The sequence below is a fragment of the Biomphalaria glabrata genome, chromosome 10, assembly GCF_947242115.1.
Source record: "Biomphalaria glabrata chromosome 10, xgBioGlab47.1, whole genome shotgun sequence".
Lineage (NCBI taxonomy): Eukaryota > Metazoa > Mollusca > Gastropoda > Planorbidae > Biomphalaria > Biomphalaria glabrata.
Genome location: NC_074720.1, coordinates 6,611,456 through 6,624,786, shown reverse-complemented (window position 1 = coordinate 6,624,786; position 13,331 = coordinate 6,611,456). Strand labels below are relative to the sequence as shown.

Below are 13,331 nucleotides of genomic sequence, written 5' to 3'. Positions count from 1 at the left end.
CGGTATAGATATTGAAATATTTTAATAAATCATCTAAACAGATAACCTTAACGTTATCTGCCCTATAGACTTTAATCAAATCAATTTTGCAATGTTCAGCACTGTAGAATTAAGTATCGAAGCTCTTTGGATTGTAGTGTTGATCACATTAAACGAGCTAAAAACAACAACAAAAAGACTTGATTTTTGTAAAGGCATCACTAGGTAATGGAATCTAAAACATAGATGCTAACGCTTCGCTAGATAAAGCTCTCGACTAGACCACACTGTATGAAGAGAACATTACAAGCCATTGACAACGAGCTTGCAATGGTCTCAGCCGACAACGACAAAAAAAAAAAAAAAATGCCAAACGGGATAACTCCTATTAAAATAATAGCGGATCCATAACTTTTGACTGGGGCGGGGTGCATTTTTTCCCCAAACCTAAGTAAAACCCTAAACCCACGTATAAACAAAGACACACATATAAATCAATATAAAAAAGTGTTTCTAAACTTTGACGGGAAAAAAAACGTACATTGGCTCTACTCCTTTCTGGGGGAGCGTTGTAAGCTTCATTAGCGGGGTTCGGGGTGGGGACTCGTCGCCAATAGTTTTGTTGCATTTTCCTGAAGTCGACATCTCACTATCCATCCGAATAAAAAAAGTAAGGTGGGCGCACTGGATGATACTGAGGTGTGACAATCGAATCACAAGTAGGCCCAAAGTGGGTCTTTATTTGGCAATAACTGTTATGTAGAAACTTCGTTTTTTTTCATACCAGCAATAACTTTTTTTTGTTTTAGAGTTCGTTCTGCTTTCATTCATTCTTTATTTGTTCTTGCAGGTGCGAACGTCATTCCCCAACAAGTCATGTTAGAATAAATAGGGACTTCATAAAACAGGATAATACGCGGCTTTGTAATTATAGAGTATAGTATTTAGTTCAAATGGCAAGACGGTAATAGAATCCTCTAGCAAAAGAAAGTGATTCAAACTGGCATTTTTTAAAAACATCGAGAGAATAAATTTGCATGATCTGTACTGAAATAAACAAATAATAGTCAAAGCTAATCATTCAAAACTAGTGCTCGACCAATGATACTTTAAAATTGATGTAAATTTGCAAGTTGGTTCAATTTAAATGAAATAATAACTTCAGGTTTTTAAATATCTCTTGCTATGAAAATTATAAATGTCAAAATGAAATATTAATTTTAAAAAATATCTGTAAAATAAAGATGTAGACGAGTGTTAGATGATTCAAATAATTTTACAAACTAAATATCAATCTCCTAGTCTTGCCGTTTCAACTGGACAGTAAGCTGCTAATATTTTTGACTAACTTGATTTTTGATTTGAGGCACATCGGCACAATTTAGGCCATGTCGTGCCTTTGACTAACCGCCACTGGCAAGTGTGCATTGATCAAATCGTAGGACAGTCCTCAAGTTTTAGTGTAAACAAATCTATGAGATACCTCAATGTAGTGTTCAAACAAAAGTCTATTACCTCATTATTTAGGTCACTAAATAGTTCTGCATATGTAAATCGCGTAGTATCAAGAAATCAAGCCAACTCCAGTGATCTACAGATTGTATTATATTTAATTGATGAGAGTGAAATAAATATCTAGCCACAGACACCCCAAACACTTTCTGTCAACTTTCAAAGCAAACCACAATAAGAAATGAAGGAGCTAAGACACAAAATATACAAAGATATAAATACATGTATGTATCAATGATTTCTGTTACAACTCCATACATTCAATGGCTTGGTGGGTATTGAGCAGTTAAAACTCACATTCAAAAGATCATGGCCTAGTATTGTTTTTTTTTTAATTTCTTGGTTCTGACACCAACCCCCCAGCCACTATTCTATTGCCTGATATACTTTTTGTGTTTGAATGTAATGCTTCTAGTTCTTTGGAAATACTGCCAGCAATGTGACATACTGCCAGCAATGTGACATACTGCCAGCAATGTGACATACTACCAGCAATGTGACATACTACCAGCACATTGCTAGCGATCCCAGTCAAGTGGTCTGGTTAACTTAGTAGATCTACAGATCCCAGTCAAGTGGTATGGTTAACTTAGTAGATCTACAGATCCCAGTCAAGTGGTCTGGTTAACTTAGTAGATCTACAGATCCCAGTCAAGTGGTCTGGTTAACTTAGTAGATCTACAGATCCCAGTCAAGTGGTCTGGTTAACTTAGTAGATCTACAGATCCCAGTCAAGTGGTCTGGTTAACTTAGTTGCTCTACAGATCCCAGTCAAGTGGTCTGGTTAACTTAGTAGATCTACAGATCCCAGTCAAGTGGTCTGGTTAACTTAGTAGATCTACAGATCCCAGTCAAGTGGTCTGGTTAACTTAGTTGCTCTACAGATCCCAGTCAAGTGGTCTGGTTAACTTAGTAGATCTACAGATCCCAGCCAAGTGGTCTGGTTGATTTGGGAGATCTACAGATCCCAGCCAAGTGGTCTGGTTGATTTGGGAGATCTACAGATCCCAGCCAAGTGGTCTGGTTGATTTGGGAGATCTACAGATCCCAGCCAAGTGGTCTGGTTGATTTGGGAGATCTACAGATCCCAGCCAAGTGGTCTGGTTGATTTGGGAGATCTACAGATCCCAGCCAAGTGGTCTGGTTGATTTGGGAGATCTACAGATCCCAGCCAAGTGGTCTGGTAGACATGAAAGATCTATAGATCCCAGCCAAGTGGTCTGGTTGACTTAAGAGATCTACAGATCCCAGTCAAGTGGTCTGGTTGACTTAGAAGATTTACAGATCCAAGCCAAGTGGTCTGGTTGATTTGGGAGATCTACAGATCCCAGTCAAGAAGTCTGGTTCCCAGTCAAAGAGGAAGTGAAAAAATAAACTTTCAGTCACCCCAGTTTTATTGTGACTAGACCTAATATCAAAATTTAACAATTATGTCACCAAAGTTTACACATTCTCACATAGAAGTCCACAACCCCACACAGCATAATACATTTTCATATATTACAGCACATTCTCACATAATAGAAAATCCTAAGGATATTGGCTATACACTTACATGAAGCTAAAAAGTGCACAATAGGAAAAATGGCATATATATGAAATCAGCACTCAAATATTTTACAATCCCACCAAGAAACAAATATCACAATGTATATATATTTTCTTTTTAGGTGCTTTCCTTCTTAGGAAGATGAACCTTTTATTGGTTCAATAACAAACAAGATGTACCCAATGAAGATAATAGCATGGTGAGAGATTACACTTTAAAGCAGTCAAGGATGTCAACAAATAAAATCTGATAATGCAATATATACATCAAGAACATTTGTTCCAAATGTATTTTCTCTTAACTAAGCCACTCAAAGAAGCAAAACATTTATCTACACAACATATTGCACTCAGGCTGGTCAAAAATACGACAACAACCAAAAACATAATTTTTATTGCTGGAAAAGTTCTGACCTCTGAAATATTAAGTACTTAACAAGTAGATCAAGTTCTTCACTATCTAGGTAACTGTTCTGCTAAACATGGTAAGATTGCAGTTACCAAAGACTAAGACTTCTTTATTGATCTTTATTGAATATTTGTTGTGATTACAAAGACTCTTTTCTCAAAGACCTCATTTGTAAGACATGTTGTTAGCTAATGGAGCAAGACAAGGCTGGAAATTGACTTTTCTTCTGCATTTTACCAGCTAAAAAAGCTGTTAATTCAATCGGATTTTAAAGGCAATCTTCTATGTCAAGCTGGAAGGACAACAGCGTTACAGAGATGTTCCATGAAAATGCTTTAAAGACCAGCTGGCATTGTTGTGGGCTGCAAATGGCTTACAAAACAGACACCTGGAGATCTTCTACGATAGCCACAAGATAATTTTAAACCAAAGATTTTTCAAAGCTAGGCATTGATGACAAAAGAGAGATTAAATGTGCACTGCCAGTTTGTGTTAGATGTAGCAAAAATATGTAGATCACAGCCAGGACTGCATTCCTCCTCAACCTTCATCCTAGGAGACAAGCCTAATTATCTAATAGGCAGTTGTGACAATACTTACAGTAAGCTATAAACCAAATTTAAAAAATGTTGAGTCCATAAACATCAGGTTTGCAGATGGAAAAAAAGCAGAATAGACACATTTAGTTGAAACAGGAAAGAATCCCAGTGACTGAAGAATTGTTCAGACTTTCCAAAAAAGTTTTAAATCCTCTTTTAGATCTACACACCACATGATGTAAGATTAAGTTAGAACAAAGATCCAACAGACAGACTTGGAGTACCAGAGTATCAATGTAGATAGAGACAGCCATCAGTGGCATTCAATTCGTCAAGCGACAACTCTGGTTTGGATTCAAGTAATGAAACTGTAGATCAGGGCCACAGTAATGACACAATGACACCTAGCATTAACTAGGAAAACTTGAGAACAGCCACACAACAAGCAGAGCACTCAACACATTAACGTGCTATCATCTATTGACTGCACCGTCTATCTCAATTAAATCATCAAAGAGAGGAAGTAGAGAACTCTTCTTTGACTAGGGCTCAAAAATGCCCAGTACAAGACTTACTAATGCAGAACAAAAACAAAATAACATTGATTTGTCCTTCTGAAAATAATTAACTAGATCAAGAGAGAAAGGGAATTACTAACAAAAATTTCTAATAACTGAAATAAATTTTCCTAATTCCTTATGTTCCTGGCATTAGAATATTTTCATAATTTTAATAAAATAAAAGACAAAAAAACTTTTGAAAAAAAAAAAAAAGAAACAATTTTCCCTCAAGTCATGAAAAAAAAACATGAAGACATGAACAGATGGTTGACTGATACTTCAAATAAAATAAACAGAATAATTAAAAGAAATCAAAGCAACTAATGTTATAAAACCAGCAAAACAGCATATATATATTCTTAAAAGGTAGGTCGATATAAAAATATAAACTCTTTTATTTCAATTAAATAATGTTATAAACAAATAGCAGTACAATAAAAGTTTCTTAACAAAGAATTTTTTTTTTTAGTCCTCAAGAACACTGCCAATTAGATCAGATACAGTTCACCCAAGCTAAATCTAATTCTTATTTTTTTTATACATTCTCCTTTCATAAAGAACAACAAAAAAACCAGTGTAAAAAGTTCATTATAACATTAAAAAAGAGCCTCAGATTATATACTTAGTTAGTTCTGTTACATAGAAAACCAACACAAATTTTATGAGCTAATAAAACGATGTTTTAAGCGACCCTTCATAGCGATGCATTAAAAAAAAAAAGGATCATTCAAGAAAATGGAATGCTAAATAAATCAAGACAATCATATCACTGGTGTGTGTGTGTGTGTTGAGTCATGGGGGGACGCCCAAGTGAGCCAAGCTGAGCCATCCATGAGCTAGGGTAGAGGGTAACAGCAGAGGGAGGTCACATGACTTTTCAGTAGGTGTCTTTTGGTGTCACGTTGATCATTTCAGTGGACCTAGGAAAGAGTTAAAACAGGATTAATATCATGTGCAAACTTTTAAAACATTATTAAATCAGACAAACAATAGCAAGTGTAGAGCTAAGTAAAGTTAAATAGAAGCAAACACCTTTTTTTTTTTTTTTTTTTTTTCAAAATTGTGAACATTATTTGGTACCATTCATCTAAAATATTCATCTTTGGAAAGTGTAGTTAGTATATTTTGAAAATGAAATGTTGCTTTATAAATATTTGCAAACATTTTGCTTTATAGAATTTAAATATTTAAAAAGACTTGTTATCCTTCCAACAAAATATACCCGCCAACTTTTACATAGCAATAAGAAACTACACCAATGAAAAACTAAAAAAAGCGTACCCCACCCTCCCCAATTAATCAGTGGTCCAATTCACCCCTTTAAGGAAATAAAAAAAAAAAGGCAATAGCAAAAAGGAAATTAAAACTATTTTTGTTTTGGATGGGATAAATGGATTGTCTTTTGCTCAAGAGATGAATATTTTGTTTCTTCTCATATTTTAAATTATTTGAATTGAAGTGAAACAAAAAGTTGAACAGGAAAGTCTTAACAAAAAAAAAAAAAAAAAAGCAATTAATGACTAGGAAAAGAAGCATTGAATTAAACCTCAAGTATATTTAGGAAAAAAAACAACAACTAACGTAAAAAACAAAATTGCTTAAATGACGGTAAAAAAAGAGATTTTAATTAAATGACAGCAAATAAAAAGAAATGGCTGAAAGGACAGATGTATAATAGTTCAAAGTAGTTCAACTGCCTGATAGTGCAAACTGAAAGGAAAAGAAATGAATTAAATATCCAACACAATGTTTCAATATAAAGAAAACTGTTGAATCCCTCTGCAGCGAGCCATTATTACCTTCTTTAAGTTTTTAACTGACGTCCTCCTAGAACACAGAGCAACAGTCAAATGTTAATGTTAAGTACAAATAGGTTTTAGGATTGATACTGTTTTATAGACAGCTTCTTTCCTATTCTGTTCTGAACATGCCCTTCAGCGGTTCTCAACCTTTTAAGCTCGGCGACCCCTTTTTACAATCCCCTACTCTGTCGCGACCCCCCCCACACACACACACATACAGCAATAGAAGAGTAGACAATACCAATCCATATTTTCAATGGTCTTAGGCGGCCCCTGGCAAATGGTCAATTGACCCCCAAGGGGGTCGCGACCCACTGGTTGAGAACCCCTGCTCTAAATTATTAGTCTAGATAAAAAGAATAACTTATTAATTTTTTTTTTACTTGAGATTTTTCCAATTCATTAACAGTCAATATTTTTTTTTACAAGTATTTCTAAAGTTGTGCACTAGAAGAGCTTTCAAATTAGGGACATTGCCTAAGTAGATAGTAAAATGCATCCAACTTCTTTCCTTACAGAGATCTAACTAGTTTCTGTAGAATTATTTCAAACAAAAGCAAAGAAAATAATGCTGTGTAGAGACCTAGGTGACTACAGAGCATGTAAAATGTTTCCAGAGACAAAATATTACACAGTTGTTTTAAGGGTCACACAGTGATCAACTGTAAGAACAGAAATAACAGCTGGTTGGGCTCTAGTCCTAAAACTATGAACAATAATTACAGACTGCATTTGAATTCAAACTAAAAGTTTGGTCAGTCATCCAACTGTTTTCCACTTGGTCACATCTTCATTAAGCCTAACAAAATATTTATACCCAAATCCTGTCAGTGGATGAGTGGTTAAGAGATTGGATTCCAAACTTGGGGTCGTGGGTTCGAATCCTGGTGAAGGCTTGGGATTTTGAATTTCTGGATTTTTAGGGTACCCCTTAGTCCACCCAACTCTAAAGGGTACCTGACTTTAGTTGAGGAAAGTAAAAGCGGCTCATTAAACGCTGGCCAAAGAAATAGATGACCTATATATCATCTGCCCTATAGCTAGCAAGGTCTGAATAGGGAACTTTTTTTTTACATCAAGGACCAATACGAGTTTTAAAAAATCCAGACAATGAAAGAAATGTTCAATGTCTAATATCAATATGCTCTTTTCACTCAAAAGCTAAGTTTATTAGTGCTCTACAAAAGTGATTGATAAAAACAACTGAATTCTATCTAGAAATCACAATGAGTTATGTCCCATTGTCTAGATGAAAGCCCTATGAAAATTCAGGGTGACAGGAGCAAATTACTCAGTAAATAAAAATAAATTGGACATGCTGGTAATTTAAATCATAGTGGATAGGGGATCAGCTATAGCTTTGACTGCATCTGGAGACTAATTTTTCAGTAAACAACAGATTCTTGCTTGTTAATCATTTCAAACTAATACTTATTCTCAGAAACATTTCTAAATTTCTCCTAAAGAATATTGTCCAAATTACAATTTCTCCTAAAGAATATAGTCCAAATTAGAATTCTTGGTCCTAATCAATGCAACGTAGCCATGAAACTTCACCAACAAATGTAACAGAAAAAGTGGAAAATAAAATAACAATAGTTGGGTGGTGCAATTTTGATAACGAGTTAGTGAATACACATTTGGTAATTTTGTGATGCTTATTTACAGAAAGATTGCATGCCCCTCTACTGTCATTTTATTTTGTCACCAAGGTGAGAGCGCTGATTCTTAAAGACATGTTGACCTGGCAAAAGTCACAGGTTGCAAAATACTTTTTACTCAGGGAGTGTGACAATGTGAACTTTTAACATCACACAGACATAAATATATAAAAGACATTTTACAAAATTGTTATATTTGGAAAGAAAATTGACAGATAAAAGCATTGATCATAAAAAAACAAACAAAAAAAAAACAACTACATTTACAATAAATGAGAACACTTAGAAGAAAATATCATAGCAAAACCAAATGGAAGTAGAGAGTAGGGTAAATAAAAGAATAATTGGAGCATAATACAAAATGATTGAGCTATTGTAAGCTAGCAGTTGCATACATAAAGTTCAATGCACATAGATCAGTAACTTGACTGGATTGAGATCATTAAAGTGTAACGAACCATTGAACCATTGGACAAGTTTCACGCCAATGGATAGTTAAATTTACTTAGACCTAAATAATACATTCATGTTCAATACAATGTATTTCACGTACTCTTAAACTTCAATGATGGCTTGACATGGGAAAAGGTGAAGGCCAGGGACCTGAAATTTTGATCCCATGTTAAATTAGCAGACTATTACCAAAGTTTATATGCCTGTATTTTATTCTACATAAGGTGTGAAGTAATTAAAGGCAACGTAAAAAAACATTTCAACTAAACAAACCCTGCATAGCTAAAAGGAAACAGAAACTTTAATGTACATTAGCGTGATGTATCAAGGATCTCAATCAAAATTGCACCATCTTTTTAAAAAATTAATGCCTGTCAATTAAAAAAATAAAATGTAATATTCAAATAAAATCTAAACGGAAAAAAATAAAGATCAAACTGTAAGCCTACTTAACGTGGAAGGTCAATATTCCTCTAGTTCATCTGTCTGCGCTGCCAAAGATATTGTAATTATCCATTTATCATTCCTTCGTCCATCCAATTGATCATTGTCTAAGAGCACTTTATGAACCAGATCTTCATAAATCTGTTTGTCCCTGTAATTTATCTCCAGCCCTCCAGTAGAACTAAGTAACTCTCTAGCTGTGTTCACATCAAAGTTTGAAAATGATGCATTTTCGATAAGATTCCAGGTAAGTTCCGAGTTAATGGTCATCATTGACCCAAGATCTTTTTGTGATCCAACACTTCTCAAGTCAGCATTTGTTGTATGTAAAGCAGTGAAGCTACCGAGGTTATTATTGCTATTAGACTTCTCTTCTAAATCTTCTATTTGTATCATGTCTTTAAAATTGTGTACAATCATTGCTTGTTTGTTCTGATTTTCATTGCTAATGTTATCATAAGCAACTAGGTCGTCTCTTCTGCCATGTTGAAGTAATCTGACATGCTCAAAGGCCTTTGGACTGAGATGACTATCTGGAAGGCCAATATGCTCATCCTCACTTTGAAAGCCGCTTCTCGCAGTTGGCTCCTCTGGGGTGGGAAGGTACAAAGAGGACTGCGAGGGACGCAAGGAGTGACTTCCTAAAGAGCTTTCAATATGAGGAATCCAGCACTCCATCCTCTCTCTGGAGACCTTTTTTACTGATAACAGGCTGCAGCTCACATCCTCTGACAAGGCGGTGCACTGACCATCACTAGGAACATCCATACTCCCCACCTTATTCGAGCATGATCTTTTCTTGCCTGTCTTTTTGTGCATGTTGACTTGAATTCCACGAGACACCCAAGAGTCAGCACTGGTATGAGTGGTCACACTGCTGGTCATAGAAATTTTCTCTGGGCTTTCACTCTCACTGCAACCACGCAGCTCCACCTGTTTGTCTTGGCTTTCCCAAATGCAAGCCAGCCGGCCCCCTCCCATCCACATGTGATCCTCCTTCCTGTCCTGATTCACCTTGAGTTCTCGCAGCTTCTGTGCCATGAAGCTGCCGCTGAAACCAGCTACATTACTTCCTGGTGAATGAGCTCTCATGAAGGAGGTTTTCCTATGCAGGCTAGCCAGGCTGCTTGACACAGTGCTCCGAGACTCAGTCCTTTTGGTCTGGGATACAGTATTACTAACAGGTAAAAGCAACTCGGATTGACCCGACATTGGGCTATAGGTTTCTGGTGGTGGAAAAATATTTTTATAATTGCCATCGTAGTTGCTAGTTACTGTATGCCCAGCAGCATAAGCATAATTTACTTTAACTGCAGAAGCATGTCCTTGCATGCCTCTATTATTCTTAATGAAAGAGCGTTGAGTTTTCAATCTTCCATTCAGGCCAATAACATTAGATGGTAATCTTTGGGGTTTTTCAATCTCTGCATGATTCGATGGACTAAGAATAGGTATCATTGACTCATCTTTTTCTCCAGACTTGGACATGATGCACTGGAGTCCAGTACCTATTTTGGTCAGACTGTCACACACAATGGGTGGGTACTGACACACGCTAAACAAAGTGTTGCCCAGATAGTACTGACTAAAATACCTGTCGTCCTCAAGATTCTCCAGTATTCTGAGTCAGGAAAATAGAGAGAATACTAAAAGCATTAATTTGAAGAATACAGATCCCATTAAAAAAAAACCTATAATGTACATACAAAACTGTGAGTTCTTTATTTGAATGGTCTATAGCAAACTAAAGCATTACAACTTATCATGCAAAACTTACCATGAAAAATAAATGTTAAGCCTTTTCTTGAGAACATTTAAAAAAAAAAGTCTCTAATAAAAATAATATGATTTTTAGTGCCCAAAATCGAAAAAAATATAAAAAATAAAATAAGAAGTAACAACCTCCCCCCCCCCCTGCTAAAATATAAACTAATTTTATGTAAGAATTCTCGGTCATTGTTGCCAAATTCTAATCACCAATAAATCGAATTAATATCTAGGGCAGTATAACCTTTAAACCTGAAACTAATATGCTGCTGCTTTAAATTCCAATGCAATGTGAACTGGCCTATACAGGTGGAGTAAAGAGGACTTCCTCTGGAAACCAAAAGTGTAGGAGAATTTGAAGCTAGAAGTACAATGACCAACTATTTTCACTCTGATGTGTGACACATGCTAGACTAGGCTCCTCTTGACTCCATCCAAAATAATAACAAAAAAAATGTCTATAAGAACCATATCCCAAGAAGTTTTTAACATAAACAAAAAGTTACATGAACTTAAGAGGACTCTCTTATCATGCATTTCAAAATGTGTCAGAATTAAGTTTAGTTGAGACAAAAGTAAATACCAAAAGAGCCAGATACCAAAATAAAAAAATGTATATAAAAAATGCACAAATTATATGCCCTCTAAATATTCCCAGTCTTAAGATCCAATTAATTACATACCAGCTGTTGGAGAGTCTATCACAATGGATGTCTCAATGCTATATAATGTATGATAGTCATCATTAGATACACTGGCTTGCCACTAGACAAAGTTACTCAATGTTTTTGTTAAAGAGGAATGGCACTGACCTATACAAAGTTACTAAATATGCAGAAGAAGGAGGTCAGGAGGAATAATTTTACTTTGAGATATCCAGCCTTCCAACAACTTAAAATACAATAGAAACTACACCAAGATATTTGTTTACTTTACTATTGCAGGCCAACAAACATAAGACTAGCTTATTTAAAATCACATTTTCTATTGTTTAATGATATGAGCATTCATTCATTCAATTATTTTTTTTTTCATTTCATATCACATTCTTGATTACTTATATTATTCTTACTATGCGGTGGAGTGCCAAAATTGTTCATTTATACAAGCGAAAAGGAAACCGCCAGATCTGCGACAACCACAGAGGAATATCTCTTCTCTCTATTGCTGGGAAAATCCTTGCACGCATCCTACTAAATCGGCTTATGCAACACAAAGAATATGGTCTACTACCAGAAAGCCAGTGCGGCTTCAGAAAAGAGCGTGGAACCATTGACATGATCTTTGCAGCAAGGCAGCTCCAGGAAAAATGCCAAGAACAAAATGCTGACCTGTTCTCAATATATGTCGACTTAACAAAGGCATTCGACACTGTTAGCAGAGAAGGACTCTGGAAGATCATGTCAAAGTATGGCTGTCCACAAAAATTCATAACCATGGTGAGACTATTTCATGATGGCATGAAGGCTCGTGTCCAAGAAAGTGGAGAACCATCAGAGCCCTTCGAAGTATCAAACGGGGTAAAACAAGGCTGTGTCCTAGCACCTACACTGTTCAGTATCATGTTCTCCGCTATGCTGACAGATGCATTCACAAATAGAGAAAACAAAGGGATAAATATATCATACAGATTTGATGGTGGCCTATTCAACCCGAGGCGGCTTAAAGCAAAAACAAAAACAAATGCAGCAGTAATCAGAGACTTGCTATTTGCTGATGACTGTGCCCTAAATGCCTGCTCTGAAAACGATCTGCAGAGCATCGTCAGTGACTTCTCAAGAGCATGCTCAGACTTTGGCCTTACCATCAATACGAACAAGACTGAAGTCTTATATCTACCTGCTACTCGGATCCAAGCATTACTATAAATGGACAGGATATAAACGCAGTGGACAAATTCACATATCTTGGCAGCACACTCTCCAGAAATGGAAAAATCGATAGTGAAATCGACCTGCGTATTGCCAAGGCCAGTGCATCCTATGGCAGACTGTCTACAAATGTCTGGAACAGACGTGGTATCACCACAAACACCAAGCTAGGGGTCTACAGAGCCGTCATCCTCCCTACATTGCTCTATGCCTCAGAAACATGGACAGTGTACAGTAAACATGCAAAGAGACTAAACCTCTTCCACATGACATGTCTGAGAAAAATACTAAATGTCAAATGGCAAGACAAAATACCAGATACAGAAGTCCTTCGAAGAGCGTGTCTGCAAAGCATCCACACAATCCTGATGCAGTCCCAGCTGCGATGGGCAGGTCACGTCTACAGAATGGAAGACCACCGCATCCCAAAACGACTCTTGTATGGCCAACTAAGCGAAGGAAAGCGCTCGCAAGGTGGGCAAAGAAAGCGCTTCAGGGACACCCTCAAAGCTTCTCTGAAGGCGTTCAGCATAGACCCTGGCACCTGGGAGACAGAGGCACAAGACAGAGCATCATGGCGTCACGCTGTGAAAACTGGCGCACAGGTTGCTGAGGAAAAAAGAACAACGCAGGCAGAAGAAAAACGCCAGAAAAGAAAAGCAAGACAAACGACACTAGCTCCAGCTGGAATAACCTGCCCAGTGTGCAGCCGAACATTCCGGGCTCACATAGGTCTCACCAGCCACATGAGGAGGCATAAAACCCCAGTGCAAAGCCCTCAGCCCC

The 13,331-nt window shown here is 36.6% G+C and overlaps 1 protein-coding gene across 5 annotated transcripts in view; it reads right to left on the bottom strand.

Annotated features, from left to right (window-relative positions):
* Positions 1-1,571: 1,571 nt before the first annotated feature.
* The window catches only part of LOC106065913 (cell cycle control protein 50A-like), a 33,596-nt gene continuing 21,836 nt past the window's right edge, over positions 1,572-13,331 (bottom strand). The window contains exons 9-11 of one of the 5 annotated variants that reach the window (XM_056043105.1): positions 11,358-11,395; positions 6,347-6,374; positions 1,572-5,467 (exon numbers count right to left, since the gene is read on the bottom strand). In XM_056043105.1, coding sequence (XP_055899080.1) covers positions 6,352-6,374; positions 11,358-11,395 — 61 coding nt within the window. In that variant the 3' untranslated portion in view covers positions 1,572-5,467; positions 6,347-6,351. Of the gene's footprint in view, positions 5,468-6,346; positions 6,375-8,912; positions 10,804-11,357; positions 11,396-13,331 lie in introns of those variants that run through there. The other 4 variants (XM_013224833.2, XM_056043106.1, XM_056043108.1 and 1 more) reach the window with 4 other exon arrangements.